Here is a 26,404-nt window from a genome sequence, read left to right as displayed (position 1 = left end):
CAATCGAATCGAGTCCAGCAACTGTACATGTTCCGTATTTACGCCGACTTGGACTTCTTGGCCATGGTATTCAGAGCCGAGCCGTCACGGAACCACTCCAGCTGAGACTCGTTGAAGGTGTGGGTCAGCTGGACATCGAACGACTGGCCATTCTTGGGGTGGACAGTCAGAGTCACGGGCTTGCCAACGGCGAGCTCCGTCAGCTTAAGATCAACAGTGGCATCCGGAGGAATGCGGTCGTAGTCGGCGGGGTCAGCGAAGGTCAGAGGAAGCATGCCCTGCTTCTTCAGGTTGGTCTCGTGCTGTGGAAATGGTTAGCTGAGTTCAGACAATTTAGACGGCGGAATGCACTTACGATTCGAGCAAAGCTGCGGGTGATGATGGCCAGACCACCCAGGTGACGGGGCTCCAGAGCGGCATGCTCACGAGAGCTGCCCTCACCGTAGTTCCAGTCACCAATGACAACCCACTTGATGCCACGAGCCTTGTATTCACGAGCGGTGGCCGGCACAGGACCGTACTCGCCAGTGAGGAAGTTGCGGACCTTGTTGGCCTCACCGTTCTCCGCGTTGATGGCGCCAATCAGCATGTTGTTCGAGATGTTGTCCAGGTGGCCACGGTACTTGAGCCATGGGCCAGCCATCGAGATGTGGTCGGTGGTGGTCTTGCCCTTGGTCTTGATCAGGATCGGGATGCCCTGAGCGTCCTTGCCATCCCAAGGCTCGAACGGCTGCAGGATCTGGAGACGGTCGCTGGTGGGGGAGACGACCACCTGCACGGACTCACGGTTCTCCGGCGGGGCCTGGTAAGTATCACGGCCCGGGTCGTAGCCCTTGGCGGGGAGACCGTCACCGCTGGGAGGCGAGAGAAGGAACTCATTGCCATCCTTGTCCTTGAGCTTGTCGGTCAGGGGGTTGAACTTGAGGGTTCCGGCAATGGTCAGGGCAACGACGATATCGGGCGACGTAACGAAGGCGTGCGTGGCAGGGTTGGCATCGTTGCGGCCGGTGAAGTTACGGTTGTAGGACGAAACAATCGAGTTGGGCTCGCCCTTCTTCACATCCCGACGATCCCACTGGCCGATGCAAGGACCGCAAGCGTTGGCCAGGACCACACCACCGAACTCCTCCAGGGTCTTCAGCTGACCATCACGCTCAATGGTCGCGCGAATCTGCTCCGAACCAGGGGTGACGGTAAACAGGGACTTCGCCTTCAGACCGTGGTTGAGAGCATCGCGGGCAATCGAGGCGGCACGCGACATGTCCTCGTACGACGAGTTGGTGCAAGAACCAATCAGACCGACCTTGAGCTCCTCGGGCCAGCCGTTGGCCTCAACGGCCTCCTTGAACTTGGAGATGGGGGTGGCCAAGTCCGGAGTGAACGGGCCGTTGATGTGCGGCTCCAGCTCGGACAGGTTGATCTCGATGAGCTGATCATACTCGGCGCCCTCATCCTCGCGAAGACCTTGGGCGTACGAGCGAGCGAAGTCACCAATGTGCTGGCGCTTGGTGGCCTTCAGATAGTCGTACATGCGGTCATTGAAGGGGAACACGGAGGTGGTCGCGCCAATCTCAGCACCCATGTTGCAGATGGTGCCCATACCAGTGCAAGACAGGGACTCCACACCAGGACCGTGGTACTCGATGATGGCACCAGTGCCACCCTTGACGGTCAGCAGACCGGCGACCTTCAGAATGACGTCTGGAACAGAAAATCAGCATCCTGGAGGCACTCCCTACCAACCTCTAGATACTTACCCTTAGGCGCAGTCCAGCCCGACATTTTACCAGTGAGCTTCACACCAATGATCTTCGGGGCCTTCAGCTCCCATGGGAGACCAGCCATGACATCGACCGCATCAGCACCGCCGACACCAATGGCGCACATTCCGAGACCGCCAGCGTTGGGAGTGTGCGAATCGGTACCAATCATCAAACCACCGGGGAAAGCGTAGTTCTCCAGCACGATCTGGTGGATAATACCGGAGCCGGGCTTCCAGAAGCCAATGTTGTACTTGGCGCAAGCAGAAGACAGGAAGTCATAGACCTCCTTGTTGATCTCATTGGCACGAGCCAAGTCCTTGTCACCACCCAATTGGGCCTCGATCAAGTGGTCGCAGTGGACCGTGGTGGGGGTCGCAACGGAAGGCATGCCGGCGGACATGAACTGCAGGATCGCCATCTGAGCGGTCGCATCCTGGCAAGCCACACGGTCGGGACGCAGCTTGAGATAGGACTTGCCGCGCTCGATCTCCTGACCATGCGGATCATCCAGATGGGAGTACAGGATCTTTTCCGCGTAGGTCAGTGGCCGGTTGAGACGGCGGCGGACAATCTCGAGGTTCTCGGACATCTTCCTGCATGGAATTAGTTTTTTCTACTCTCACCACTGCCATTGGTCACCGAGCTCTCTCGAACTCGGGACCAATGGATGAATCCTGCAGGAAAACATACTTGTAGTTGATGTAGTTGCCCTATCGACGTCATCGTCAGTATGCAATTTGATCCATAGCTACAATTACAGAGATTGTGCGCTCACCTTCTCCCAGTTGGTCATCTCGACCTTCCGGTCCAGAGGCGCATCGGAAACGGTCGCGAATGCTCGCGACGATCCGAGCAGCTACGAGTTCAAGTTAGCTTTCCTCCGGGGATTCCGGCAATCCACCCCGCAAGGTGACTTACAGTTCGGGAGCGGGCGCTCTATGGAAATCGGTCAGTAATCGCTCACAGAAGGCCATGGGACGCCCTGACGATAGTGATTGCGGGATACTCACCAAAGCGCCCAAGCGGGCGAGCCTTGTGGACATCATGATGAAAGGCTCTCTGACACTAAAACACACTCAACAGCGCATTCACTGAGCACTCAATCCTCGCCGCCCGGAATCAAGGTGGAGGACAAGGAGAAGTCGACAGGACGGGCAGCCAGCGAATCTGGTCTGGAGAAAGAAGAAGAGAAGAGGAAAAAGAAGCTCGTGATGATGAGGGAAAAATATAGAACGGCTGTGACGCTGAAACCGGAGCTTGGATCTCACATGTACGGTAACGGAAGTGTACCGAAGCGAATTTTGGCCACCATCATGCAGCGTTTCCAGGGTAATTACTGTGGCATGTGGCCGGGGCAGGAAAACAGGAATTCTGCGGTCTCGGCCAATAAAATCGCGCGTATTACCAACTACGGCTACTCCCGGTACTCGGATACGACCTGCGCACAGCGAACGCCCGCGAAGCTCTTTGGGCATCGGCAAGGACATCGGCCGAGCGACATTGCAGTGAATGATATATCGAATGTTTACTTTTGATCTGTTGGCAGAGCATGGCCGTCACAATGACCATCGCGCATACCAAAGCACAGCCATCCAGCCTGAAGATGCTCGGATGAGGGTACCGCTGGCGGACAACGTCATAGATTACAAGCTGTAATGCTCCTTACGCCCGACGCTCCCGCGATGATCCCTTCAGCCAATCAGCGTGGAGCGATTACAGGAGCTGCTAAGAAAATTTGTCTGTGGCATTCCTCCACCGATCACCTCGGCTTCTGCTTGCCGTGCGAGAGCTTGTGCATTCATTTGATTTCGTCCGAGACCTGGACAAACGGTCAACGGGAAAAATGGGTGCGGTGAGAAGAATCAAGACGAAGCGGCGGACCAGGTATGCGGTTTAGCACACACCAAAAGCCACTACGAGTAGACGTCTCTAATGATACGTTAGGGACTACGACCAGGTTCGAGCCGACTTGGAATCTGAGAAACACCTGCAAGAATGGAAAGCTACGAAGGACCCGGAAGACCTGCCAGGACTGGGCCAATACTACTGCGTCGAGTGCGCGAAGTGGTTCGAGGGTGAACATAATCTCATCGCACACCGCAAGGGCAAAAATCACAAGAGACGGTTGGTATATCGGATTTCAGGTTGAAGGAGTACGATCGATTGACATGCAGTAGACTGCGACTCTTGAAGGAAGAGCCTCACACGCAGCGCATCGCGGAAGCGGCGATCGGCCTGGGTGTCGACAATGGTACTCGTACTCGCCAGCAAACCGGGATGGACATGGATGGAATGGGCCAATGATCGAAGCGTGATAAACTGAGAGGACGCAAGGTACGCGGGAATAAACTGAGTCTCTGGACTCGTTTGCTGGCGGCGACGGTCGCAACCAGCATGAAACATCACCAAGGCATCAACAAACCACCATTTTTTGTCGAGAACCGCACATGCACGATAGAACGAGTGCTGGTCGTCACTTGTCAGGCAAAAGAAGGCACCTTCGACTGACTTTCCGATGGCCGCCAAGAAATGTCCGATGTGGCTGATCTAAGCACTTCAAACTTCCGATTTACGGAGGAATCCCAATTGGGTAAAGTGCCATCATGCCGAGCAGCCGAGGTACCAATGACGCCACATTCATTTCTCATCTCGGTCGAACGCTTTCAATCCGAAAAGCAACAACATCTGGTAGACAAAAGTTCTAGATTGAATACGAGCTCTATTCTATGTGCTGATACTCATATCTGTTCATACTTCATATGCCTTCGCATGCACAGGAGAATTGAACAATTTCATGAATCCTTCATATGCAGCCCACTGTGGCTGTCAGCGTGGTCAAATAAAATCTAGCGAGCGACTATTGGGACGTACCTGGACCGCATTTACAATGAATGCGCGAATGCTACAAACTCCCAGGCCTCGGTAGAAGGCAGAAAGGCCCTCCTCGCGGTAAGCTCTTCGGGCAATCTCCCATGATCCTGCGAGCTGCCGGCGAGTCGTCGATTGCAGCAGTGGCTGGCTGTCTAACGTTGAACCGCCCAGCGGCTGCGCTTGTAATCGTGTTTTGATCACATCGAGCGGGAAGACGGACGCCCACGTCGCGATGCCGGCGACCCCTCCGCAGAAGAGTATCTTCAATGCGGTTTCATTGACGGTATCATCAGCCGTCATAAGTCTTCGCTTGCACAATTCGTAAGACCAGAAACTAGATGCGCAGTCATGTTAGCTTCCTTTTATACTTAATGATTTATCCCGGCTGCGCATACTAGAACCCGTAGCCAACAGAGTCACGAATGCTCGTGACAACGCCTCCGAAGTAGAGACCACGCCATCCCATTCTGTCAATAATCTCCTTCGTAACAGTCCATGAGGAAGCAGATCGATCACGACTCAGCTGCGCTCGGCATTTGATGAATTCTGTAGGAGATGAGACGGTCCAACTGGCCAGGCCGCCGGCAGCCCCTGCCAGCCAGATCTTGTATAAAGCCACGCCATCGGGATTCGTTGGATCGACGACATTCGGGTCCAGAGCTTTCAAGGAACGGTTGTAGGCGACAAACAGCAATGCATTGAGCGCCCCATATCCAAGAACCGGAGCGGCGCTCCCTGAAACATGCATGTAAGTCGCAGGCCAAAGGCATTGAGGGACGGCATGGACGCTCTAACATACCTCGTACCAAAGAACCTGTGGTGTCAAAATATCTTGCAGATGAGAGTGCTCCCGCGGTGTCCAATCGCGGGGCTGACTGTCGAGCTTGCAAGTGAACCTTGATCAGGTCCAAAGGGTTGCCAATCAGTATCCCAATGGCACCGCTGATATAGCCCGCCCAAAAATCAGCCGACATTGACTACGACATTACTCTAGTCAATTGCATTGAATGTTCCCTCACGACTCATGGCGTAACGTCGTAGAGGGGAGGGTCGGTCCAGCGGGGCATGTGAAGATCACGTGACTACGCGATGTTTTGGCGATTCACTTGACACGTCGACTTCGCAGACGCGTCAACATTGGCACATGGGATCAGAACTTGAGAAAGCAACATTGGTCTTTAGCAGTCGCAGTTTTTTGGGTCACGTTTGATCTTCTTGGCTTCGATTTCCCTTTTGCTTCTTTTGTCTCTTGGAACTGTTGCAAATGTAAGTTTTATATACACCCTTGAAATCCCAGCTAATTGTCCTCCAGGCATCGCCCACGGCCCAGCGGCGATGGCACCCCATTGAAGCCAGTCCGACTCTATGCGCCTTCGAGTCAGGCTCTTGAGCGATTATCGAAACCTTTTAAATGTCCGGGATCAGCTACCCCTTCCGTTGCATCCGACCGCCCAGCAAGGAAGAGACGTAAGGTCGACTACAGAGGAGCGGACGGGACCGCGGAGGACGATGAGGCAAACAAACCATGGACGAACGAACAACGTTTAGCCCTTGCCAACCGTGACGCCAATAAGTTTGGGGTGTTCAAAGTCAAGGACAAAGAGGAGACGTTCAAACGACCCTTCTCGGTACCGCTCAAAGATAAAACCGCTCATGGCTATGATCCTTCCCGGCCGGCTCCTACGTTAGGGATGAGACGAGGAGCCAACTTCGTTGTCAAGCCGCTCCATGACCCCAGTGGAGAGTTTGCGATTGTCCTTTATGACCCGACAGTCGATGACAAGCCGGCAAAAAAGGACACTCCGGAAGAGAATGTAGAGGAGAAACCAAAGCCCAAACTGGATCAGCCGCTAGTTCACAAGAGTTTAGCAGAGATATTGGGCCTGAAGAAAAAGGTCGAGGAACGCCCCCGGGTTCCCGTTGTGATCGATCCAAAGCTGGCAAAGATCCTGCGGCCACATCAAGTTGAGGGCGTCAAGGTGAGCTCTGCGAACTTCTTGGCCCCATTCCCCACCTGGCTACGATACTGACTGTATGAACAGTTCCTTTATCGCTGCACTACAGGCATGATTGACGAGAAGGCAAACGGCTGTATAATGGCAGATGAAATGGGTCTTGGAAAGACGGTATGGTCTCGGTTTACAAAACTCAGTAACTATAACTAATCGCCATAGCTACAATGCATTACGCTGTTGTGGACCCTCCTCAAGCAATCGCCCGAGGCTGGAAAACCTACGATTCAGAAGTGTGTCATTGCATGTCCATCCACTCTTGTCCGTAATTGGGCGAATGAGTTAGGTACGAAGATGGGAGACCACATCAAGAGTGATGACTAATTCTGGCAGAAAAATGGCTCGGAAAAGATGCTGTCAATCCGTTTGTGGTTGACGGTAAAGCATCCAAAGCTGAGCTATCGGCTCAGCTGAAGCAATGGGCCATTGCCTCGGGGCGCTCGGTCGTACGACCGATCCTTATTGTCTCGTATGAGACTCTACGGTTAAACGTCAACGATCTGAAAGACACACCAATAGGATTACTTCTGTGCGACGAGGGCCACAGATTGAAAAACAAGGAAAGCTTGACCTGGAAAGAATTGAACAGTCTCAACGTCAGCCGCCGCGTCATCCTGTCAGGAACACCGATTCAGAACGACTTGTCAGAGTACTTTGCCCTGGTGCATTTTGCCAACCCCGACTTGCTTGGAACTCAGAACGAATTTCGGAAACGCTTTGAGATTCCAATCTTGAAAGGCAGAGACGCAGACGCGACGGCTGAAGAGCGCAAACTGGGCGATGAGCGGCTTGCAGAACTCTCGTCCATTGTCAACAAATTCATCATCCGGCGTACCAACGATCTGCTCTCTAAATACCTGCCCATCAAATACGAACACGTGGTTTTCTGCAATCTCAGCGAATTCCAAGTGAACCTTTATAACCATTTCCTACAAAGCCCCGAAATCAAGAGTCTGCTCAAGGGCAAAGGAAGTCAGCCTTTGAAAGCTATTGGGATTTTGAAAAAGCTTTGCAATCATCCTGACCTCCTTGACTTGCAGAAAGATATCCCAGGATCAGAATCGCTATACCCCGAAGACTATGTCCCTCCGGAGGCTCGCGGACGAGACCGAGATGTCAAAACTTGGTATTCAGGAAAGATGATGGTGTTGGACCGTATGCTGGCGCGGATTCGCCAGGATACAAACGACAAAATCGTTTTGATCAGTAACTACACTCAGACCTTGGACCTTTTTGAGAAACTTTGCCGCTCCCGAGGATACGGATGCTTGCGATTGGACGGGACGATGAATGTGAACAAACGCCAGAAGCTGGTTGATCGATTCAACGACCCTAATGGCGACGAGTTCGTCTTCCTGCTGAGCAGCAAGGCAGGTGGCTGCGGAATCAACCTGATTGGAGCGAATCGATTGGTGCTATTCGACCCGGATTGGAACCCTGCCGCTGACCAGCAAGCCTTGGCCCGGGTATGGCGAGATGGGCAGAAGAAGGATTGTTTCGTATATCGATTCATAGCCACTGGCTCCATCGAGGAGAAGATTTTCCAGCGCCAGTCCCACAAACAGTCTCTCTCGTCCTGCGTTGTTGACGCAGCCGAAGATGTGGAGCGGCATTTTTCGCTCGACTCTCTTCGGGAGCTGTTCCAGTTCCGGCCAGACACGCGTAGTGACACTCACGATACCTTCAAATGCAAGCGCTGCCGCCCAGACGGCACGCAGTTCATCAAGGCTCCGGCAATCCTGTACGGCGACACGAGCACGTGGAATCACTTTGTCAACGATGGTGAGAATGGTCCATTGAGCAAGATTCAAGACCTGCTCCTTCGACAGGAAACGACGGAGAAGGACGTGTCGGCTGTGTTCCAATACATTAGCAGTTGATTTATGGGACTCCAACGATGAAGTCTGCATATAATTGCGATGACAGAGGGCCGGTTCGAACCAACATTCATTATATGTATGCTGTGCGGAACCAGAGTAGAGAAATAGCTGACGGCTCCAATTCGGACTACGTGATCTTGTTAACTGTTCAATAGACGAGGTTATTTCAAATTTATTCTTGTGCCTGATATCAGTGTCAGCAATGCCCTATGTAGCCAGGATATGGTAACAAAGTTTCTCATATATACAATTCATGTTGACCCTACGACTATCCTTGCTGACTATTCCTCTCTGGCAATAGAGGTGGCATATCTCGCCTTACATCAAACCAGCAAATTCTACCCACTGTTCTACACATTTGGTGTTGAGATAGAGATGGTGGTTCGCATCCGGCTGGCGGCTGGTGGACTAGGTGTTGAGACCGTGGATGAAGACATGCAGGAGTGCAACACGGCGGTTTCCTTTTGTAACCTGGTCAACGAGCAGAGTTGTAGCAGGGTAACCAACGATGACCAGCCAGCTTCTGGACTCTTTCAAGATTCCCGATCCCTTTGTACGATCAAGTTCCGCAGCACGCCGGCACGCTCGACTATGCTGAGATGTACAACTGGGTCACGGCGTGCATCCGTCTTGTACAGATTCGCCACCAGTGCGGCCCTAACGGGCTCCCGCTCTGGCTGGTCCACTTCGCTGATGTTCGTGAGAGCAGTACTCTGTCAACTAATCCCCACAGCGTCGATCCTACCGAGTTTTTGCGCATGATCGGCGCCACGAACAAGCGGCCTATTACGAGGAGCGCGGCACTTACGACCACGACTTTAACGCCATCTACACAATCAATTTTCCACTCCTTGTTTCAGCGCGTCAGACTCACCGCTGTCTGCTCGCTCCTCCTATGCTTCCGGATACGTCGGGGATGATTGCTTCTCTATGGCAGCGTAATTCCGCCATCGAGCCTCCTGTTGGACCAGACCAGGGAGGAAAGGGATCAGAATGGAATTTCCCGGATCTCCTGTATCGTGAGGGGTACGGACTCTGGCTTTGACTTCTTGGTTTCAGGTGTCTCTGTGTCGTGTTCCGTAATGCTTTCTGCTGTTTTCTCACTCCAGATTGTCAAAGGATGGGTAGATGGTTAATCCGGGACTTGCCTTACACACAAATCCCTTTAGGGCATTTAACCGTTGCTAAGTACCTACAGTACCTACAGAGTACCTAGGAAATGCCTATTTCTGTCAAAAAGCAGGGATGACGGCATGAGCAACGCCTGTATCCAATCTGGCGGTACGTAATTCTCCATGGGTCTGGCTTATTCCAATTTGTAGCAATGCTGAAAGTGGCATGAAAGCACATATCACCAGTATCGCACGAGAGCTGGACTCGTGACGGCAAGTGTACCGTAATCTCACTGTACTGTACGGTATGCAACAGGAATTTGTGTTCATGCCTCGCATAGAATATAGGAGAAAGAATGATGGTCCAGAGCGTGGTATCGAACATTACCTTACACCGTACCTGGCATACGTCAGCCAATGCCAACTCACCTCTCCCCGCACCCCCCTCTGCTAGTCAGTAGCTTTTCCCGACAAAACAAACCAACGCTAACACGGCTCCATCGCCGAATTTCGAGCTTCCCCTGGCCGTTGATTGCCTGTCCGAACAGCATCATGAACACGTGAGAACGCTGACCCGGGACTGCGACTCGGGGAAAGTCCATGCGGTTCGAAAATGGACCCGTCCGTTCAACGGCTGCTAAACGATAAGCTCTACGACAAGAGAAAACAAGGCGCTCTTGAGTACGAAAAAGCTCGGGCCATTTGATAGCTTTGAAAGAGATTCAGCTGACGAGGAAAATTTTCGGATTCGCTCAGGCTCGAGAAGGTTATTCGCGAAGCTATCATCAAAGGAGAGCAGGACAAGGTTCAGACCATCGTCGACCAGCTCTGCCATGAGTACGCGTACGCCGTCCATCAACCCCATGCGCGCAATGGGGGTTTGATCGGTCTAGCTGCAGCATCAATCGCGTTGGGGACTGTAAGCGGATTCGGAGAATTTCAATCCTGAAAGTTACGGGAGGAGCATGGGAACTGAGGCCTTGTTGTCACAGGAAGGGGTAGCACCCTATCTACAGGAAATCGTCCCGCCGGTCCTCGCTTGTTTCTCCGATCAAGATGCGCGGGTTCGGTACTATGCATGCGAGAGCATGTACAATATTGCCAAGGTTGCCAAGGGTGAGATCCTGCTGTTCTTCAACGAGATCTTCGATGCTCTGTCTAAGGCAGGTTAACCCAATGTCACTGCTCTCGACCAACGCTAACAGGTGCAGCTCGCGTCCGATCCGGAGCCGTCGGTCAAGAACGGAGCGGAACTCCTCGACCGATTGATCAAGGATATCGTCGCCGAGTCCGCGGCTTCGTATGTCTCCGTTCTGCAGCATGTTCCCGAAAAACAGTGGGACGGTCCCGAAGACGGCGACGAGGCGGCCGACCAGGAATCAATCGAGCTCCCAACAGCGTTTTCTCTTCCCAGATTCATCCCGCTTCTACAAGAGCGGATCCACGTCCTGAACCCGTTCACTCGAAGCTTTCTGGTATCGTGGTTGACACTGCTGGATACCATTCCCGACTTGGAGCTCGTCTCCTACTTGCCTACTTTCCTCGCAGGCTTGATCAAGTTCCTGGGGGATCCTAATAAGGATGTCCATGTAGCCACCCAAAATTTGCTGGACAGATTCCTCAACGAGATCAAGCGGATAGCGCGAATCAAAAGAGGTATTGCCGAGAGTAGGAAGAGCAAGGAGGGGAGCGCCCGACAAGCCGCTCAGAGTGAAGATGCCAGCGTTGTCACCGACAACAGCGCCGAGGCGCAGAGTAATGAGCATGCTGTCGTTGATTCGGTGTCAGACTTTCCTGACGATGATCAGACTCAAGCTATTGACGGAGATTGGGTTCCTGGTCAGGATACCAACGTTGATCACCCGAAGATTTTGGAGATACTTGTCGACTTTGTCGACACAAAATATGGTACCGAGCCTCGGCCAAGATGCAATTGTTACGTTGCTAACAGAGTGCAGATGAGGAGATGCAACTGACAGCATTGAGCTGGATTGATAGCTTCTTTGAGATCAGCCCAGAGGATATCCTCCCATTCGTTCCGACGCTTCTGGCCCGCGTCCTCCCAGCCATCTCCAGTGGCTCTGATCAAGTGCGCCAAGCGGCAACGCGGGTGAACACGAGTCTTATGGAGTTCATCATGACGTTGTCCGAGGATTCGCCGGAGCAAGCTCCGCAGAGGATCCCTCCAATCAAGGAGGAAGACAGCAGAAGATCGTCACTCCAAAGCCAGAGACCATCCGCAGATGGCGCTAGCAGCCAGCAACCGCCTACACCGCAGTCGGGTCTCGATTATGCCTCGGCGGTGAACTCGCTGACATTGCAATTTCTTAATGAAAATGAGGCTACGCGAGTGGCTGCTATTTCCTGGCTGATTATGCTTCATCGAAAAGCGCCGCGCAAAGTACTGTCGATGAATGATGGCACCTTTCCTGCGCTGCTCAAGACGCTGTCGGATCCTGCAGAGGCCGTTGTGACCAAGGACCTGCAGCTTCTGTCGCAGATCTCTCGCAATAGTGAAGATGGATACTTTACTTCGTTCATGGTCAACCTCCTCCAGCTTTTCTCGACGGATCGGAAATTGCTTGAAGTGCGCGGCAATCTGATCATTCGGCAGCTCTGCATGAACCTCAGTCCGGAGCGTATCTATCGGACTCTAGCGGACTGCCTGGAGAAGGAAGAGGTATGAAGTGAACTAATAATCGTGATTAAGAGTCGATTGCTGATGATATTCCAGGACCTTGAATTTGCCAGCATCATGGTTCAGAACCTCAACAACAACCTTATCACCGCACCGGAACTAGCGGACCTCCGGAAGAGACTTCGCAGTTTGGACACGAGGGTATGTTTGTTCACTTTTTAGTTTAGCTTTGATGCTGACGAATGCTGCAGGACGGTCAAACGTTCTTCGTCGCGCTCTTTAGATCGTGGTGTCACAACGCCGTGTCTACCTTTTCTCTGTGCTTGCTGGCTCAAGCTTATGAGCAGGCATACAATCTATTGCAGATATTGTGAGTACAAACCCAGCGACCTCGGCATGGCCTATTCTGATCATGTAGTGCGGAGCTTGAAATGACGGTGAGCATGCTGATCCAGATTGACAAGCTGGTTCAGCTATTGGAGTCGCCAGTTTTTACATGTGAGTCCTGCCGGATTTCGTTTCTGTTCGTGTGCTGATGTGGTAGACCTCCGTCTGCAACTCCTTGAGCCTGAGAGGTATCCGTATCTGTACAAATGTCTGTACGGACTTCTCATGCTTCTTCCCCAAAGCTCTGCATTTGCGGCATTGAAGAACCGCTTAAACAGCGTGAGCAACATTGCGCTGTTGCACAGTCCGCGACCGTACGTCCCGAAACTCAATGATCTTTTTCGAAGATCGACACTGACGTCAATGCAGACCCGTCGCCGTCGGTTCCGCACCCCCCTCTACGTATGACCGGCCCGCTGGAAGCCGGCTCAAGACGCGCGAGGACAGCGGGATTCGCTGGGTTGAGTTGCTTGACAAGTTCAAGTACGTGCAGGAGCGAGCCGGGCGCAGCCAGCGCGCTGGGGCGCGGGCATTCATCGACTCGGACACCGCGGGCGGCGCCAACGGCCTCGGTCTGCGTCACCCCCCCGGCGCAACTACGCCCGCCGCGGCGGACCCCCGCGAAAAGTCCCTCCCAGAGGTGCCCCGCGGAACGCCGCACGCGCACGGAGGCGGCACAAATACCGGCCGCGACGGAGCAGCCACTGGCGGAGGGCGCTCGACGCCGACGTCGTCGGGACAAACGCATCACAAGAGCCGGTCGAGTCTTGGGAATTTTGGGCGTTTGGGGATTGGGGGACGGAAGAAGCATTCGTCGTGATAAGTCAGTATTGAGGCTGTTGTTCCATAGTAGTTGTAGTCTCTAATCACTCGAAGTAGCATGAGGAGGAAATAGATGGGTTCTGTCGATTCATACATAGGGGCCAAATGAATCTAATAACTATTCATTTCAGGATTATGCAGAGTTTTTGAACGCTAAATAACCATCCACATGAGAGGGTACAATACCGAAAACAACACCAACAAACACTTCCCCGAGAAAATCCAACATCTTTTTCTCTGTACAAGCTGGACTCTTCGACCGATCATTTCCCCGAAAGGAACCCCCCCCCCAAAGATGCGACCAAATAGGGTTGGGACGGTTAGATACTTTTGGAACCGCATTGAACCAAAAAGCACCCGGAATCGCCATCAAATCATTATAAATCAGTATACATATAATTTGGAAAAGAAAAAAGGAGATTTGGTTCATCAAGGGTTTATTTCATTCATCGATAATGCGACGACGACGACCCTTGACCGGACCGCCATTGATATGACGATCCGTAAGAAGACGACTTGTTTGACATGGACATTGTCGATGACGAGGCCGGCGAGTAGTTATAAATGTACTCGCCGTCGACGTACTGCGCGGTGGCATAGATTCCGGGACGGTTCCGGCGGCGGGTGTAGCGTTGTTCGAGGCGGTAGACTTCGAGTTCTACAATCCTTGCGTTAGAATCTGGAATGATTGGAGGAGGGTGAAGGCAAAAGGCAAGGGGGCACACGTACTGTTTTGAAGTTTCTCGAGGAGGCCCATTTTGTTTACTATTATGTATGGGTTTTATAGAAGGAAAGGATGGGCGTCGTTCTTTTCTGCTGGGATTGATTTCCTTCGGTGGTGAATAGAGTGATTGACCTGTGTGTGCCCCCCGATGTCGGTTCCTGGTTTGTGTAGGTTGTGGACGCCGGCTGAAGGTGAATGAATGAATGGGGAGCGTGGAGTGATTGAATGAATGGACGGATATGTACTCCGTAGGCTGCTTGGATCAAGGAACGACTGCAGTCAGAAGCTGCACGGTCGGATATTATCAAATCAATTGCAACGAATGGACGATGAAATCGAAACCCCCTGCCGAACACAACAACAACAGCCCTGAAGAAGAAAAAGAAGGAAACAAAAAGGGGAAAGCGACTAAAAAGAGGAGTCTGGAAGAGGATGTGGGGAATCAACAGGGTCTAGCCTGGAATTCCGCGATGGAATAGATCCAGGCACGCTTGCCGCGTTGGGAAAGGTGGGTTGTTGCTCAGGCCATTTCCCCTTTTTCAGCCGTTTTTGGCAGACCTCTTTCGGTTTTTGGACTTTGTGTGCACATGACGAATTGACGATTGCGGAAGGGAATAATGAATTCTTGTTTTGTCGACTTCCATTATGGGAATTCTTTCAGAGGAATTCCTTGTTCGATTTACGGGTGAATGTCGGTTAACTTTGCCCACGAGAGAGAGAGAGAGAGAGACGACTGGACGCGGGGTTTTGTTGCTTTAACGTTGGACCGCCTGCTGCCCAGAGTTGGCGGCTGTATCAAAGATATCGCTGATTCGACGGATATGGGACTATGGCTGATTCCTAAACGCCGGATTCATGCAGATAACGGTACCCAATGCAAGAAGTCTATGACGTGATATGTATTCTACATACATGGATGGGACTTTAAAGCATCGTCCAATGGCAGGGCCTTAGCATCACCGTTGGCCAGCCTTTACAGGTGTCGACGGTGCTTCATCGCTGGACTCCTGGTCAGTCGCCAGGTCCCGTTCAAGATCCGTATCGCTGGCCAGCGACGTCTCTTGCGCTATAAAACGCGTCAGTGGAAATTCTTCATCCATCGGAATTAGAAAACGAACCATGCCATAGTTCGGCGTAAATGCCACCGAGCTGCAGAAGCTCGTGATGTGTGCCCACTTCAGCCACATGCCCGTCTTTCAAGACGAGGATCTGGTCACTGTCATAGATGGTGCGCAGACGATGCGCGACAAACACGCTCGTCCGCGCCTTTTCTTTAATGATGCTGTTGATATTTTGGAGCAGGGCTTGCTCCGTGTAGGTATCAAGTGCGGATGTCTGCCCGTGTCAGCAGACGACACATCAAAGCACCGCTTCGGGATGACTTACAGCTTCATCGAAAAAGAGGAGTGGAGGATCCTTCAGAATGAGTCGAGATACAGCCAACCGCTGCTTCTCACCACCAGAAATCATCATGCCTCGCTCACCGACCTTGGTATTGTACCCCTCTGGGAGCTTCTCGATCAACTCGTGGATGCGTGCCCGCTTGGCCGCATGGTGCACTTCCTCCTTGCTAGCGCTCAGTCTACCGTAGTGAATGTTGTGCTCAATGGTATCGTTGAAGAGCGGGGTATCCTGCGGGACGACACCCATGGCCTGCCGAAGACTGTCCAGGGTCACGTCCCGCACGTCCTGTCCGTCGATCAAGATTCTCCCTTCCTGCACGTCGTAGAATCGGAACAGCAGTCGGAGGATCGTCGACTTGCCGCAGCCACTGGGGCCGACCACAGCGAACTTCTTGCCCGCCGGAATGGTAAAAGTGACGTTCTTCAAGATCGGCCGGTCAGGACGATAGCCAAAGGTCACGTTTTCGAACCGAATCTCGCCGCCACGCAGGGCAAGGGGTTTGGCGTCAGGCCGCTCCTTGATGGTCACATTGACCTTTTGTAGGTCAAAGAGCGTCTCCATGTCAAGGAGTGACTGGCGCAGCTCTCGATACACCGAACCCAAAAAGTTCAACGGCACAGACAGCTGGAACACGAGCTGGTTGATCATAACCAGGTCACCAACAGTCAGCTGGCCCGCCGCCACCCCATCGGCAGCGAGGTACATCATCGCAGCCAGGGCGGTAGAGAAGATCATGTTCTGTCCAGAGTTGAGGAAGGACAGTGACGTCGTCACCTTGATCGATGCTTCCTCGTACGCCTTCAGGGCCTTGTCGTATCGGCCCACTTCGTACGCCTCGTTGTTGAAGTACTTGACAGCCTCGTAGTTCAGCAGAGAGTCCACGGCCACGGTCGCGCCCCGGTTGTCCGCCGCGTTGGCCTGCTTGCGGAACTTGGTACGCCAAGCGGTGGTTGTGATTGTGAAGGCCGTGTAGGCAACCATGGTGGCCGCCGTGATCGCTGCGAACTTGAAGCCATATTGGTAGGTCTAAGTGAATTAGTAGACGGTCTGAAGATGCTGGCGGTGCTAGCATACCAAGATTGCGCAGACCATCGAGATCTCCAAGGCCGTCGGAAAGATGTGGAAGACCATCGACGTCAGCACAAAGCTGATACCCTTGGTGCCTCGATCGATGGCTCGCGTCAGACCGCCCGTTTGCCGGCTCAGATGGAAGTTCAGGTCCAACCGCAGGAGATGGTCAAACACATTTCTTGCAACCTTACGAATGGCCTTTTGCGCGACGCTGGCAAAGACCGCATTTCGCAGTTCCTGGAAGAGGGTCGCGCCAATCCGCGTCGCACCATCTGCAGTAGTTAGAGCCAACATTCACTATCTAGAATCATGGTCTCGTACATGCTAGAATCATAGCACCCGCAATGGTCCATGCTGTGCCCCCCACAGCCGCAACGTCGATATTCATCGAATCGACGATGCTCTTAAAGTAGAACGGAACTTCGACGTTGAGGACCTAGGATATCTGGTAAACAATAATACGGCTACCCGGACGACGATCGTACCTTTCCTCCGACCAACAATGCCAACGCGGTGCCTACACGGAGCTTTGTGCCCCATTCGCCCTACTCTCACGCTTAGTGACTGGCGGCTTAAGCTGGCATCACGGGAGACGCACTTTGGGCCACAGATATTTTGACATTTCCTTCAAGATCGCCCAGTCGGCTTTCCTTTGTTCCTTATTCGACACAGTCGTACGAGTGAGAAAATCATTGTCCTGCGGTTTCTCCGACTTTGCTGGTTGAGACGCTTGCTTCAACACGGCACTCGCTGTCGGCGACTGAGGCGACGGCGCCTCTTTGGCCGGCGTTTGCGGAGGACTCCGAGAAGAGACGGGAGGGTTCCATAACCGTCGACTTGTCGTGAATGATCGTCGCGGAATCTGGTTCGGGACCGGAAGACACGAAGCTACCTCGCGTCGCAGATGCGAGGTTTGTCGCGCCAGTCGCAACCAAGGCGACGGCCTGGCTGCCCCAACAAGCACGGGCGCCTGGAACATGGCGATCGTCGCCGACTCTCCCGGTCTTATTCTAGGGGCCGAGACGTCGCATAAATACCGTCAGACAAACGGGATCCCGAGGAGTGGCTCGCTCCGAGTTCGGAAGTCGGTTCGGCGGATTCAGTGGATTGCGTAGAAAACTGCTTCTCGAAAACACCACGGCGACATTGGGAACAGCGCGACGCCTACTACCCTTTTATGCTTGAAATTTTTATGCGCAAAAAAAATTCTCAGATGGATACTGGAACTGTATATAATATTCTTCGAGCAATTGCGCAAAAAGTACTCAGTCTGATAACATTCCCCGCTGAAGGCGGAGCCGAGCTTAAACGCACGCCCAGCCCTAGGAAGGGTAAGGTTAAAAGCTATTATGGCTGAGGCCAAGAGGTCGAAATGTTTGCACTGTTTGCTCCAAAACGCGACAGTTTCATCTCGAGACTTTGTACCGCGGGTTCAGTTGTTGATCAACTCGAGCGATCTCTGTGATCCGCTTTTCTTCTGAATTTCCTTTGCTCAGCCCATGCCTGGCTTTGGCCATGCACCGTGGGTTACGAAACGGTGCGTCGGCTTTGTCCAAGGCCGTCGCCTCTCCGGCACGACGATCTAGAGTGATTTCGACGGGATACTCGGTGCGATGGCTACAGATCAAGACTGCCTCTCCGGGACATTCAGCAGCTGCCAATGGCGTTGACCTGCCGGCGTCGACGCCGAGCAGTGTCTCGTCAGCTGGTAAGAGACTCTGATTTCGAATTGCAAGACTGCGCGCCTCGACTCAGGTCTGACATCATGACATTTGGGGTAGGTGCCAGGTTCGACGTGATTGGCGCTCCGTATTCGATGCTCTCGGTCTCGTTGTCGGCGTCGCAGAACCTGTACACTCGAAGAGGGACACTAGTGGGATTGAGTGGGAAGGCTGATAATGTACGCTTGGGAACTCGGTCATTGGCCAGCAGCGCTCACGCCTCGGATAGGTGATTTCGACACTAAGCATCCTCGAGCCGTTTAGGCGGGCTATCTTCGGAATTCCATTCCTCTACCAAAAGGTGGTGTGTAGCCCTGCGGAGGAGGCCTAATTTCGCTAACAATTGTCAGATATCTTCCGCTACGCCGGTAAAGGCATTGGTGTCTGTCCGGTCGCCCGTGACGTCGTTCAGTGTTGTACACCTCAACGGGACGGTGGACTGGATGATTGCCCAGCGGCGGGCACTGCTTGCATGGACAGGCCAATCCTTGACCATCCGGCCACGGATCAACACGAACTTGGTGCGTTGTTCAAACCGCTTGACGAGCTGGGCTGACCCGACTTTAGAGTGTGGTTCATTGGGGTAGCTCTGAGGTTACTGGGCGAGGGCTTGTTGCACTGGTTGGGCAAGGCCAGATTTACTCTGTAGACCTGAAGGAGGGAGAGCAGTACATCGTTCACCCAGGGTATGTCGAGTTGAACAAAGCATCGCATCGCTATCTAACTTATTCAGGAATGTCGTCGCGTACACGATCTCGTCCAATCCACCCACTCCATACCGCTTCAAGTCCACATCACTGCGCTTCAATGTTCCTGGTATGCGAATACCGGAATTCCTCCAAAAGTCTCGGTTTATCCGCGACATGGCAGGGTCCGACACGTGGAAGGCGTCGATGAGGATCCTGCATCAAGTGCGGACATGGGCCCGACGGACGATCTGGGGTGACCGAGTACGTCCATCCTCAGTAATCGAGACAAATCAGCAGACTAACAACCCACACAGTTATTCCTACAATTCACCGGCCCGGCCACAATTCTGATCCAGTCCCGCGCAGCTCGCGTCCGGGACATTATGAGTGACCGCGAAGTCAACGAGATCGCGGACACACCGCCGGGCGTGACTCTTGACCTTGCCAACCGCCTCGAGGCCCAGCGGCAAAAGAGCGACTACGAACGGGCCGCCCAGGAGGCCGTGTCTGAGGCCCCAGTGGCGCCGTCGCGGACCGTGCCAGAGCTGACGAGCGATCTCAAGGGAGTCAGTCAGAGCGTTGCGACGGTCCGGGGTGACAAGGTCGAGTTTGAGCGGACAGATAAGCAAGAGAAGCAATGATTGATTCATTCGTTATTTCTGTACAATAGAGTATGTATTGTAGCGCTTAAAAAAATCAGACATGTCTCCGAATTACGTACTGTCGTAGTCACCTCATATAAACATACACATACATCATCATCATATCGCGCTCATATCAAAACATCAGAACATCAACACTCGAACACAGAATCAAAGAAAAGAACTGAAATCATTCCAGCACCACCCTCTCAATCTGCTTACCCACCGTTTCAACCTCCTCGGCCGACACCTGCTGCTTCTTCCGCGGCGACGCCGACGCCCTCGGCTTCGGCTTGATCCTCTCCAACATCCCCATACAAATCGAGCACCGCACCCTCGCCGGATCAATGCTATTCGACTGCCGACCATATGTCTGCCCACAATCGACACACGCCCAGACATACTTCCAATCAATCTGATACTTGTGCGTCGTGGTGACATGCACGTCAAACCTGGCATAATCGGGATGCTCGCGTACGAACCGCTCACACTTCCGGCCCCAGGCCTGGAAACTCTCCCCATGCGGTGGGGACGTCACGCGCGAGACCATGAAGTTGGCTAGATGGCAGAATTCGTGGGCAAGGGTGTTGTAGAGGCGTTCTTCACTGTCGATGATTTTCTCGGCGAGTTCGATGGAGGCGTGGTGGAGGTTGGTAGTATCTCCATTACTATTATTGTTGCCTGAGTTGCGGCGTCGTTCATGTCGATAGCGTGCTCGCCCAGCGGTGGTGCGAAGTGTCTTGCTCCAGATGATTTTCACGCCCCCCGTGCTAGCTGCCATTCGGTGCACGGCGCCGTCTGTGATGCCGTCGTCTAGAGTGCGCAGGAACTCATGTGCGAGGTCTGTTTTGCGGCTGTCGAACTCGCGTTTGCGTTCGCGGGCTTCGCGTTTTCGGGCAGCTTCGGCTTTTTTCAGCGCAGTCTTGCTGGGTGTTTTCTTTGCAGGACTGGCTGTTGGTGCTGGGGTGCTGATGCGAGGGGAGTTGTTGGATGCAGCTTCATCATCGCTGCCGCTGTCGTCGGAAAAGAGATTCTGGTTGAGTTCCAATAGTCGCCGCTGGAGACCACGGCCGGGTGTTCTCTGTTTGGGCGGCGACCAGCGCTCGTTCCAGACGTCTGTTGCAGATTGGCTCCAAAATTCGTCGTCTTCTTCTTTGTGTGGTGATGGGGGGATTCGCCCGACTCGGTGAGGGCTGAGAGGGGGTGTGTTCAGCTGCGGTTCTGGCGTGGATCTAGATTGTCGTTAGAGCTCGAATCTTTTGAAAATCAGGTATATAGCTTATACCTCCTGGAGGGCTCACTGATTCGATCACTCCGCGGGGTTGACACCACGCTCGGGGAATCATGTTTCCGCTGTTGCACGTCTGGCTCTGGAGTTTGAGATGCACGCGGCCGTCGCCCGCGAAACAGCCTTCTTCTCTTTGTCGTTGTCGTCGCAGGTTTGGGCGGCGACGGCGGGCGCACAATGTCCTCATCATCGTCATCATCTGGCAAAGGGTCCGACCATTCATGGTAGCTAATCTCCTCATTGTCGCTCACGATAAACCCATCTAAGGAATCAGTCTCGTCGTCCTCCTCTTCATATTCATCCTCGCTTCGTTCATCCCGCAGCGCATTGCGCGAGAAGTAATTCCTCTTCCGAGTCTGAGGGGGCGAAGGCATCCATCCATCATCTTCTTCCTCGCCGTCTGAGCTGTCATTCTGCAAATCCCTTCCCCGTTCATTCTCCTCCTCCTCCTCTTCTTCTTCTTCTTCTTCTTCGTCTTCTTCATCTTCCTCTTCCTCCGCCTCCTCCGCCTCATCGTCAATAAACTGACGATTCTCTTTATCCGATCCCTCCCCCTCTTCTTCCTCCTCTACTTCCTCTTCCTGGGTCCTCCGAACCCTACTCCGTCCCGCCATCACAGAGTTGACATGTAGATGCGCAAGCTTCTTCGGCAAAGAGGGTTTCCTCTGCTGATTGCCTCCCCCAAGGGAGAGCCGGCCCATGGCCTTGTTCAGGTGGCCATCATCCTCGTTTTCTGCATCTTCAAAGATCTTAAATTCGGTGGGTTTCTTCCTGGCAATTGGTCTTGTGCCGATCGTTGGTAGAGGAGGTTTTTGAGGGCTCTTCTTTGTCGGTGAATGTGAGGATCTGGGAGCGATGGAAGTGTTGTTGACGAGGTTTAGGCGTGCCATGTTTGGGGTTGTGGAATGTTGTCACTCATGCATGTGTATCCCCTGATTTTTAAGAATGATTGAACAATTATCCTCCACGACAATACATACGAGTACTCTGGAGATTCGGGAGGAATGCTGTGCTAGGTGTTGGTGTTGATTATTTTGGTGTTGCCATGGCAACTGTAAGTAGATCAAGCTTAACCCTAACTCAGTGCAGAAACGTCATGCTCGCCCGCCCTCACAAACGCACTCTGCTGAGGCGACGACGATAGTGAATCTCAAGGTTTCCAACCGATAGTAAGTAATTAAAAGGCAAAATAATTATTCCATTCCAATCTCTCCGATTTGGATTGATGTGTATATGTCAAGTTCTCAAATGCCGAAATTGTATACCAGCCAGATCAATTGCCAGAAATATATATCTCAGCCCCAGGAACTTCAGGAACACGAATACTTACCACCACCTACAACAACCAAGCCATTCTCTGAGATCAGAAATAATCTAGGTTTGCACTTGATCATCCGTTTGTAAGGCAGACTTGACTCAACTTATAACTCGCGAACAAAACCCAATGATCATTGTGCAAAGTCAAATGGATCAATCTGAAGTAGAATCGTCATTCATATTTTGTAAACAAATTCAATGTACCACGATTTGCGATATTCAGAGATAGACGGATGTCTAATTACGAGTACAATATATGTACTAACATCCAGAACGAAACCAAAGAACGCTAGTGCAACATGTACAGAGTATAGCTATAAGAACAAAAACAACCCCAGCAAGAACCTCCATTCGATGATACATGAAGATCAAAAAATAAAAAAAAGATGTTTACAGAACAATCATGCCAACACCAGTGAGGGCAGCCACAGCAAGGTAAGCACCAACCTGCCACAGACCGACACGCACAAAGGCGGGAGAAACCAGGTGCGAGGCGGCATCCTCCGACTCCTCGGCATCACCAGACGAGCTGCCGGAGGAGGACACGGTGCCAGTGCCGTCCGGACCGGCCTGCTCGAGCAGGTCCGCGCACTTGCCAGACGCCTCCTCCGCGTCCTGCAGCTCCGCAGCACCGTCAAAGTCGCAAGCGGTGTCGCCATTGCCCTGCTCAACCTGCTGCTGGTAGTAGACGTTGATGGCGAACGACAGCTTGTCCTTGGGCGAGCACATGCTGTAGGCGCCGTACTTGCCCTCCCGAGCATTGCCCGAGATGCCGTCGCAGACGCCGTAGCCGCAAACGGTGCCGAACAGCTCGCCAATCTCGTCGTCATCCAGGTTGTCCTTGGCCTTGCAGCTCAGGGACTTCACCATGCAATTGCACAGCTCCTCGTTGGGGCTCGGGGGCAGCTTCTCGCTCGACTGCCACTCGGTGCCGACGGACGGGCACGACGACAGGGCGGTGTTGGTCGGGCTGTAGTCGTTCATCTTGACACCCGTGGGATTCACCGAGGCAATCTGCTTCGAGAGGTAGGAGTAGTCGGCCAGCGTGGAGACCTCGTCATCCTTGACCGTCACCAAACCGTAGTCGTTGGCCTCCTGGAAGTACATGTACACAATACCACCGGACCACACCTTGGTCATCTCCGGGCCGTACAGCGCCTTGACCTCGGTGAACTTGCGGGGCTGCACCTCGTTGCATCCGTACTCAGCAAAGAAGACGGGCACCGAGTAGTCCTTGTACTCCTCAGTGCGGTCCTTGTAGCCCGACTTCTCGTAGTTGGAGTCACCGCACCACGAGTAGACGTTGTAGCCCCAGAAATCAATTGCGTCGTCGCGGTCGCCGCAGTTGAAGTAGGCAGCCATGTCCTGGCGGATCTCCTCATCGTCGTTGGTGGCATAGCCGACGTACAGCTCCCGGTCCAGGTTCAGGGACTTGATGTACGCCTTGGTGTCGCGAACAGCAGCCTTGACATAGGCGCTGGCATTGGTGTTGCTGTGGTTGTTGGAGACTTCGTTGCCGGCGAAGAATCCAATCACGTTGTTGTACTTGCTGAGAGCATCCACAACGCTGGTGTAGCGCTTGTACAGGGCGAGGTCCCAGGAGGGAGCGTCGCGGTTGATCGACTCGCTGGGCGAGGACAGATCGGAGACGACGTAGATGCCAGCATCCTGGAGTGCTTGCATGCACTCGTCATGGTCGGCCTCCGGGTTGATGGCATAGGTGCGGATGGTGTTGGTCCGCAGGCCCACCAGGTAGGGAATGTCACGCTTGCAAGTCTCTGGATCGGCCAGAGGATCTACATATTTTGGGCCGGATGGGTCGCTACCGCTGCTACCACCGCCGGTGTATTCCTCTGTCGGGCATTCGTTAGTCCACAGCCGGAATTCGAGAGATTGACCTGTTGGACGTACGTTGATAGGCAACACCACGCATAAAGCTACATGAACGAGTCAGCAGACGCCTTTATGACCGAGTATCCGGAATTCTTACAATTCGGTGCCATTGGACTTGTAGAAGAATTTGGAGCCCTTGGCGCCGTTAGCCCGTCCCCGTGGCCGGCCACTCCGGATTATCGTACCTTGATAACGATAGGATCAACATCGGCGAGAACCGTGCTCGCCGACAAGGCGGCACTGAGCAGAACGGTGGAATACTTCATGTTCAAAGCTTCTCAAGAGAGCGACTAGAAGACAAAAATCAGGCCAGGTTCAGGGGTGGCCGATTACAAGCGGGATTATTGAGCCACCTCAGACGCAGAAAAAAGAATGCAAAACGAGGGACAAGAAAAAGAAAGAATCTAGACGGTAAGAAAGGAGGCAAGTTCTTTGAACGAAAGAAGAAGAAACCGCCGTTGCAGGCAATGAAGCCTCTTTTATTATGATTCTGACAGACAATGGAGACGGGGGCCGGGGGAGGCCGAGGAGAGTGGGTTACGTAAGCTTGGCTCTCCGTGGCAGTGCAGTCAACTGATTGGCTGTCTGGAGCGCGCTAAGCTTTGGAGGTTCCATTTCCAAACAGGGTTGCAGTACCGGGGGTTTGATCCATTGGTTGACCAGTTGACGTTTGAAATTCAATTATATCCAGCCTGCGACTTCTTACTGTTCGCCGCCTGGACAGGAGAAAACAATGGCGGTGATAGTTGAATCCAAAGGATTGGCTTGGATGCTTTGAATGCATCATGCAGGAACACCGAGGACATGCTGGACTTGCATAGACGCCGCGATCAGCAAGATCGCCGTGCTGATCTTGGCCATTCTCCATGAGTTTTTTTCCGGCCGTCTCGATGACCAGTTGATCCAGTACGAGTAACTACCTAGGCTGACAGCGATTGTCCTCTTATATCCTCCATTGAGTACCCGTATTCCCTCTCAGAAATGGCAGACCAGCGGGAAAACATTGAGTTTTTCCGCCACGTGATTTTATCTGCAAGCGCTGATCATGCAAGGCACGGAAGGACCGGAGAGACCCTCTTTCCAGAACAATCGCCTCTGGGGTCAACTGGTCCCGTCCTCTGGGTTGACCATGGTCAACTGGCGTTCGATTATTTTTCCCACTTCCGAGGGGATGAGAGGAGAGAAATCTGAGAATCACGTCTGCCGCAGAGTCCGATGGAAATGTCACGGATCTTCCTGATACATGCCATCCGAGTCTAGAAGGGACACTATCATGCTCCATCAGGATTCCAGTGCCTCATCATCGTTCCACACATCCCCCTTCATGCCAGCGTCATTCCATTGCGGTGAACCAAGTAGGAATTGCATGAGAGGAGCCGTTGCTTTGCGGCTCCAGAGGTCGCCCATGTACCTCCAGGTACCAGTCGGTACCGGTACCTCTCTGAATTGTACCTCGAACCGGCACCTCAATCATTGAACCGAAAGCAAACTGATCAGGGAATCTCAAGAATTGATCGATGATCTCACTGTGAGACACAAAAATAGATGCAGCTTTCCTGCAGAGGTAATCAGGGAATCGAATTGGACGGCGACAAGGCCTCCTGGTTGGCTGGTGCCACGCTTGCCCGCGGAACTTGCCACTGGTGGAGTTGCACTACTCAGGGGTTAACCCAATTGGGATGATGATTCGCCAGAATGTGCCACATTGGGTCCACTGTAACAGAAACAGTGTCTGGGTTCGCCCAAAACGGCCCATTGGGCTGTCCGGCCAGACCCTGGGCAAAACTCCCCTGTGCGATCTGCCAATGGTGGCTGTCCACGATCTCGTGCAGGGTGCGTGGCCGGAACGATCCACTGCCCCAGAGCCTCCCCTGCTAGATTGGTCCCTGCCGCCGGTCGGATTACTGCCACGCACCAGCCCCTCTTATGCACACGCTTTGTTTTTCCTGAGGCGCTCGAAGAACGCAGAAATCCGCCCGCTGCCAACAATCCTATCCGCTCCTGTTTTCCCCCCCCTTGGTTGCTGATTTCTTGCCCTTCGACGCTCCTTTTTGCTTCCCATCTCTCTGCTTTTTCTTCCTGTTTTCATCCTTCTCCCTTCACATTCGTTTTTGCCAGGAGAGGCAGGTCCATTGGGGTGGGCTGTTCTGCTGTGCACCCGTTCCCCTCGC

At 53.1% G+C, this 26,404-nt stretch overlaps 11 protein-coding genes across 11 annotated transcripts; 4 read left to right on the top strand and 7 right to left on the bottom strand.

The window, feature by feature from the left end:
* Nucleotides 1-38: 38 nt before the first annotated feature.
* VTN49DRAFT_7062 (uncharacterized protein) lies at nt 39-2,809 on the bottom strand (the record flags this gene model as incomplete). The annotated part of the gene is made up of 7 exons (XM_069415290.1): nt 39-302; nt 356-1,701; nt 1,758-2,356; nt 2,454-2,473; nt 2,539-2,619; nt 2,682-2,699; nt 2,774-2,809. The coding sequence occupies 7 exons, from the start codon at nt 2,807-2,809 to the stop codon at nt 39-41; spliced, it is 2,364 nt and encodes a 787-aa protein (XP_069265102.1).
* A 797-nt stretch (nt 2,810-3,606) lies between these two features.
* VTN49DRAFT_7061 (uncharacterized protein) lies at nt 3,607-4,067 on the top strand (the record flags this gene model as incomplete). The annotated part of the gene is made up of 3 exons (XM_069415289.1): nt 3,607-3,647; nt 3,708-3,887; nt 3,941-4,067. The coding sequence occupies 3 exons, from the start codon at nt 3,607-3,609 to the stop codon at nt 4,065-4,067; spliced, it is 348 nt and encodes a 115-aa protein (XP_069265101.1).
* A 444-nt stretch (nt 4,068-4,511) lies between these two features.
* Nucleotides 4,512-5,608, bottom strand: VTN49DRAFT_7060 (uncharacterized protein; the record flags this gene model as incomplete). Its single annotated transcript, XM_069415288.1, has 4 exons — nt 4,512-4,580; nt 4,635-4,968; nt 5,030-5,369; nt 5,434-5,608. 4 exons carry the CDS (start codon nt 5,606-5,608, stop codon nt 4,512-4,514), a joined length of 918 nt encoding a protein of 305 aa, XP_069265100.1.
* Nucleotides 5,609-5,641: 33 nt separating this feature from the next.
* On the top strand, nt 5,642-8,526 carry VTN49DRAFT_7059 (uncharacterized protein; the record flags this gene model as incomplete). The annotated part of the gene is made up of 7 exons (XM_069415286.1): nt 5,642-5,683; nt 5,820-5,900; nt 5,947-5,989; nt 6,060-6,613; nt 6,677-6,760; nt 6,809-6,932; nt 6,980-8,526. The coding sequence occupies 7 exons, from the start codon at nt 5,642-5,644 to the stop codon at nt 8,524-8,526; spliced, it is 2,475 nt and encodes an 824-aa protein (XP_069265099.1).
* A 1,725-nt stretch (nt 8,527-10,251) lies between these two features.
* Nucleotides 10,252-13,483, top strand: VTN49DRAFT_7058 (uncharacterized protein; the record flags this gene model as incomplete). Its single annotated transcript, XM_069415285.1, has 10 exons — nt 10,252-10,319; nt 10,395-10,557; nt 10,631-10,801; nt 10,850-11,546; nt 11,597-12,318; nt 12,373-12,477; nt 12,528-12,646; nt 12,695-12,774; nt 12,821-12,977; nt 13,033-13,483. The coding sequence occupies 10 exons, from the start codon at nt 10,252-10,254 to the stop codon at nt 13,481-13,483; spliced, it is 2,733 nt and encodes a 910-aa protein (XP_069265098.1).
* Nucleotides 13,484-13,618: 135 nt separating this feature from the next.
* VTN49DRAFT_7057 (uncharacterized protein) lies at nt 13,619-13,855 on the bottom strand (the record flags this gene model as incomplete). Its single annotated transcript, XM_069415284.1, has 1 exon — nt 13,619-13,855. The coding sequence occupies one exon, from the start codon at nt 13,853-13,855 to the stop codon at nt 13,619-13,621; it is 237 nt and encodes a 78-aa protein (XP_069265097.1).
* Nucleotides 13,856-13,931: 76 nt separating this feature from the next.
* VTN49DRAFT_7056 (uncharacterized protein) lies at nt 13,932-14,242 on the bottom strand (the record flags this gene model as incomplete). Its single annotated transcript, XM_069415283.1, has 2 exons — nt 13,932-14,143; nt 14,215-14,242. The coding sequence occupies 2 exons, from the start codon at nt 14,240-14,242 to the stop codon at nt 13,932-13,934; spliced, it is 240 nt and encodes a 79-aa protein (XP_069265096.1).
* Nucleotides 14,243-15,165: 923 nt separating this feature from the next.
* Nucleotides 15,166-17,663, bottom strand: VTN49DRAFT_7055 (uncharacterized protein; the record flags this gene model as incomplete). The annotated part of the gene is made up of 7 exons (XM_069415282.1): nt 15,166-15,275; nt 15,328-15,544; nt 15,596-16,639; nt 16,688-16,956; nt 17,006-17,120; nt 17,170-17,229; nt 17,283-17,663. 7 exons carry the CDS (start codon nt 17,661-17,663, stop codon nt 15,166-15,168), a joined length of 2,196 nt encoding a protein of 731 aa, XP_069265095.1.
* Nucleotides 17,664-18,199: 536 nt separating this feature from the next.
* On the top strand, nt 18,200-19,735 carry VTN49DRAFT_7054 (uncharacterized protein; the record flags this gene model as incomplete). The annotated part of the gene is made up of 7 exons (XM_069415281.1): nt 18,200-18,392; nt 18,466-18,584; nt 18,635-18,706; nt 18,756-18,926; nt 18,973-19,091; nt 19,139-19,355; nt 19,409-19,735. 7 exons carry the CDS (start codon nt 18,200-18,202, stop codon nt 19,733-19,735), a joined length of 1,218 nt encoding a protein of 405 aa, XP_069265094.1.
* Nucleotides 19,736-19,925: 190 nt separating this feature from the next.
* Nucleotides 19,926-21,913, bottom strand: VTN49DRAFT_7053 (uncharacterized protein; the record flags this gene model as incomplete). Its single annotated transcript, XM_069415280.1, has 2 exons — nt 19,926-20,967; nt 21,021-21,913. 2 exons carry the CDS (start codon nt 21,911-21,913, stop codon nt 19,926-19,928), a joined length of 1,935 nt encoding a protein of 644 aa, XP_069265093.1.
* Nucleotides 21,914-22,730: 817 nt separating this feature from the next.
* VTN49DRAFT_7052 (uncharacterized protein) lies at nt 22,731-24,499 on the bottom strand (the record flags this gene model as incomplete). The annotated part of the gene is made up of 4 exons (XM_069415279.1): nt 22,731-24,193; nt 24,252-24,277; nt 24,331-24,368; nt 24,419-24,499. 4 exons carry the CDS (start codon nt 24,497-24,499, stop codon nt 22,731-22,733), a joined length of 1,608 nt encoding a protein of 535 aa, XP_069265092.1.
* Nucleotides 24,500-26,404: the final 1,905 nt, after the last annotated feature.

Source organism: Thermomyces lanuginosus, assembly GCF_041956635.1.
Source record: "Thermomyces lanuginosus strain ATCC 200065 unplaced genomic scaffold VTN49scaffold_42, whole genome shotgun sequence".
In the NCBI taxonomy this organism is placed as follows: Eukaryota; Fungi; Ascomycota; class Eurotiomycetes; order Eurotiales; family Trichocomaceae; genus Thermomyces; species Thermomyces lanuginosus.
The sequence above is the reverse complement of the archived record's forward strand: the minus strand, read 5'-3'. Positions and strand labels throughout refer to the sequence as shown.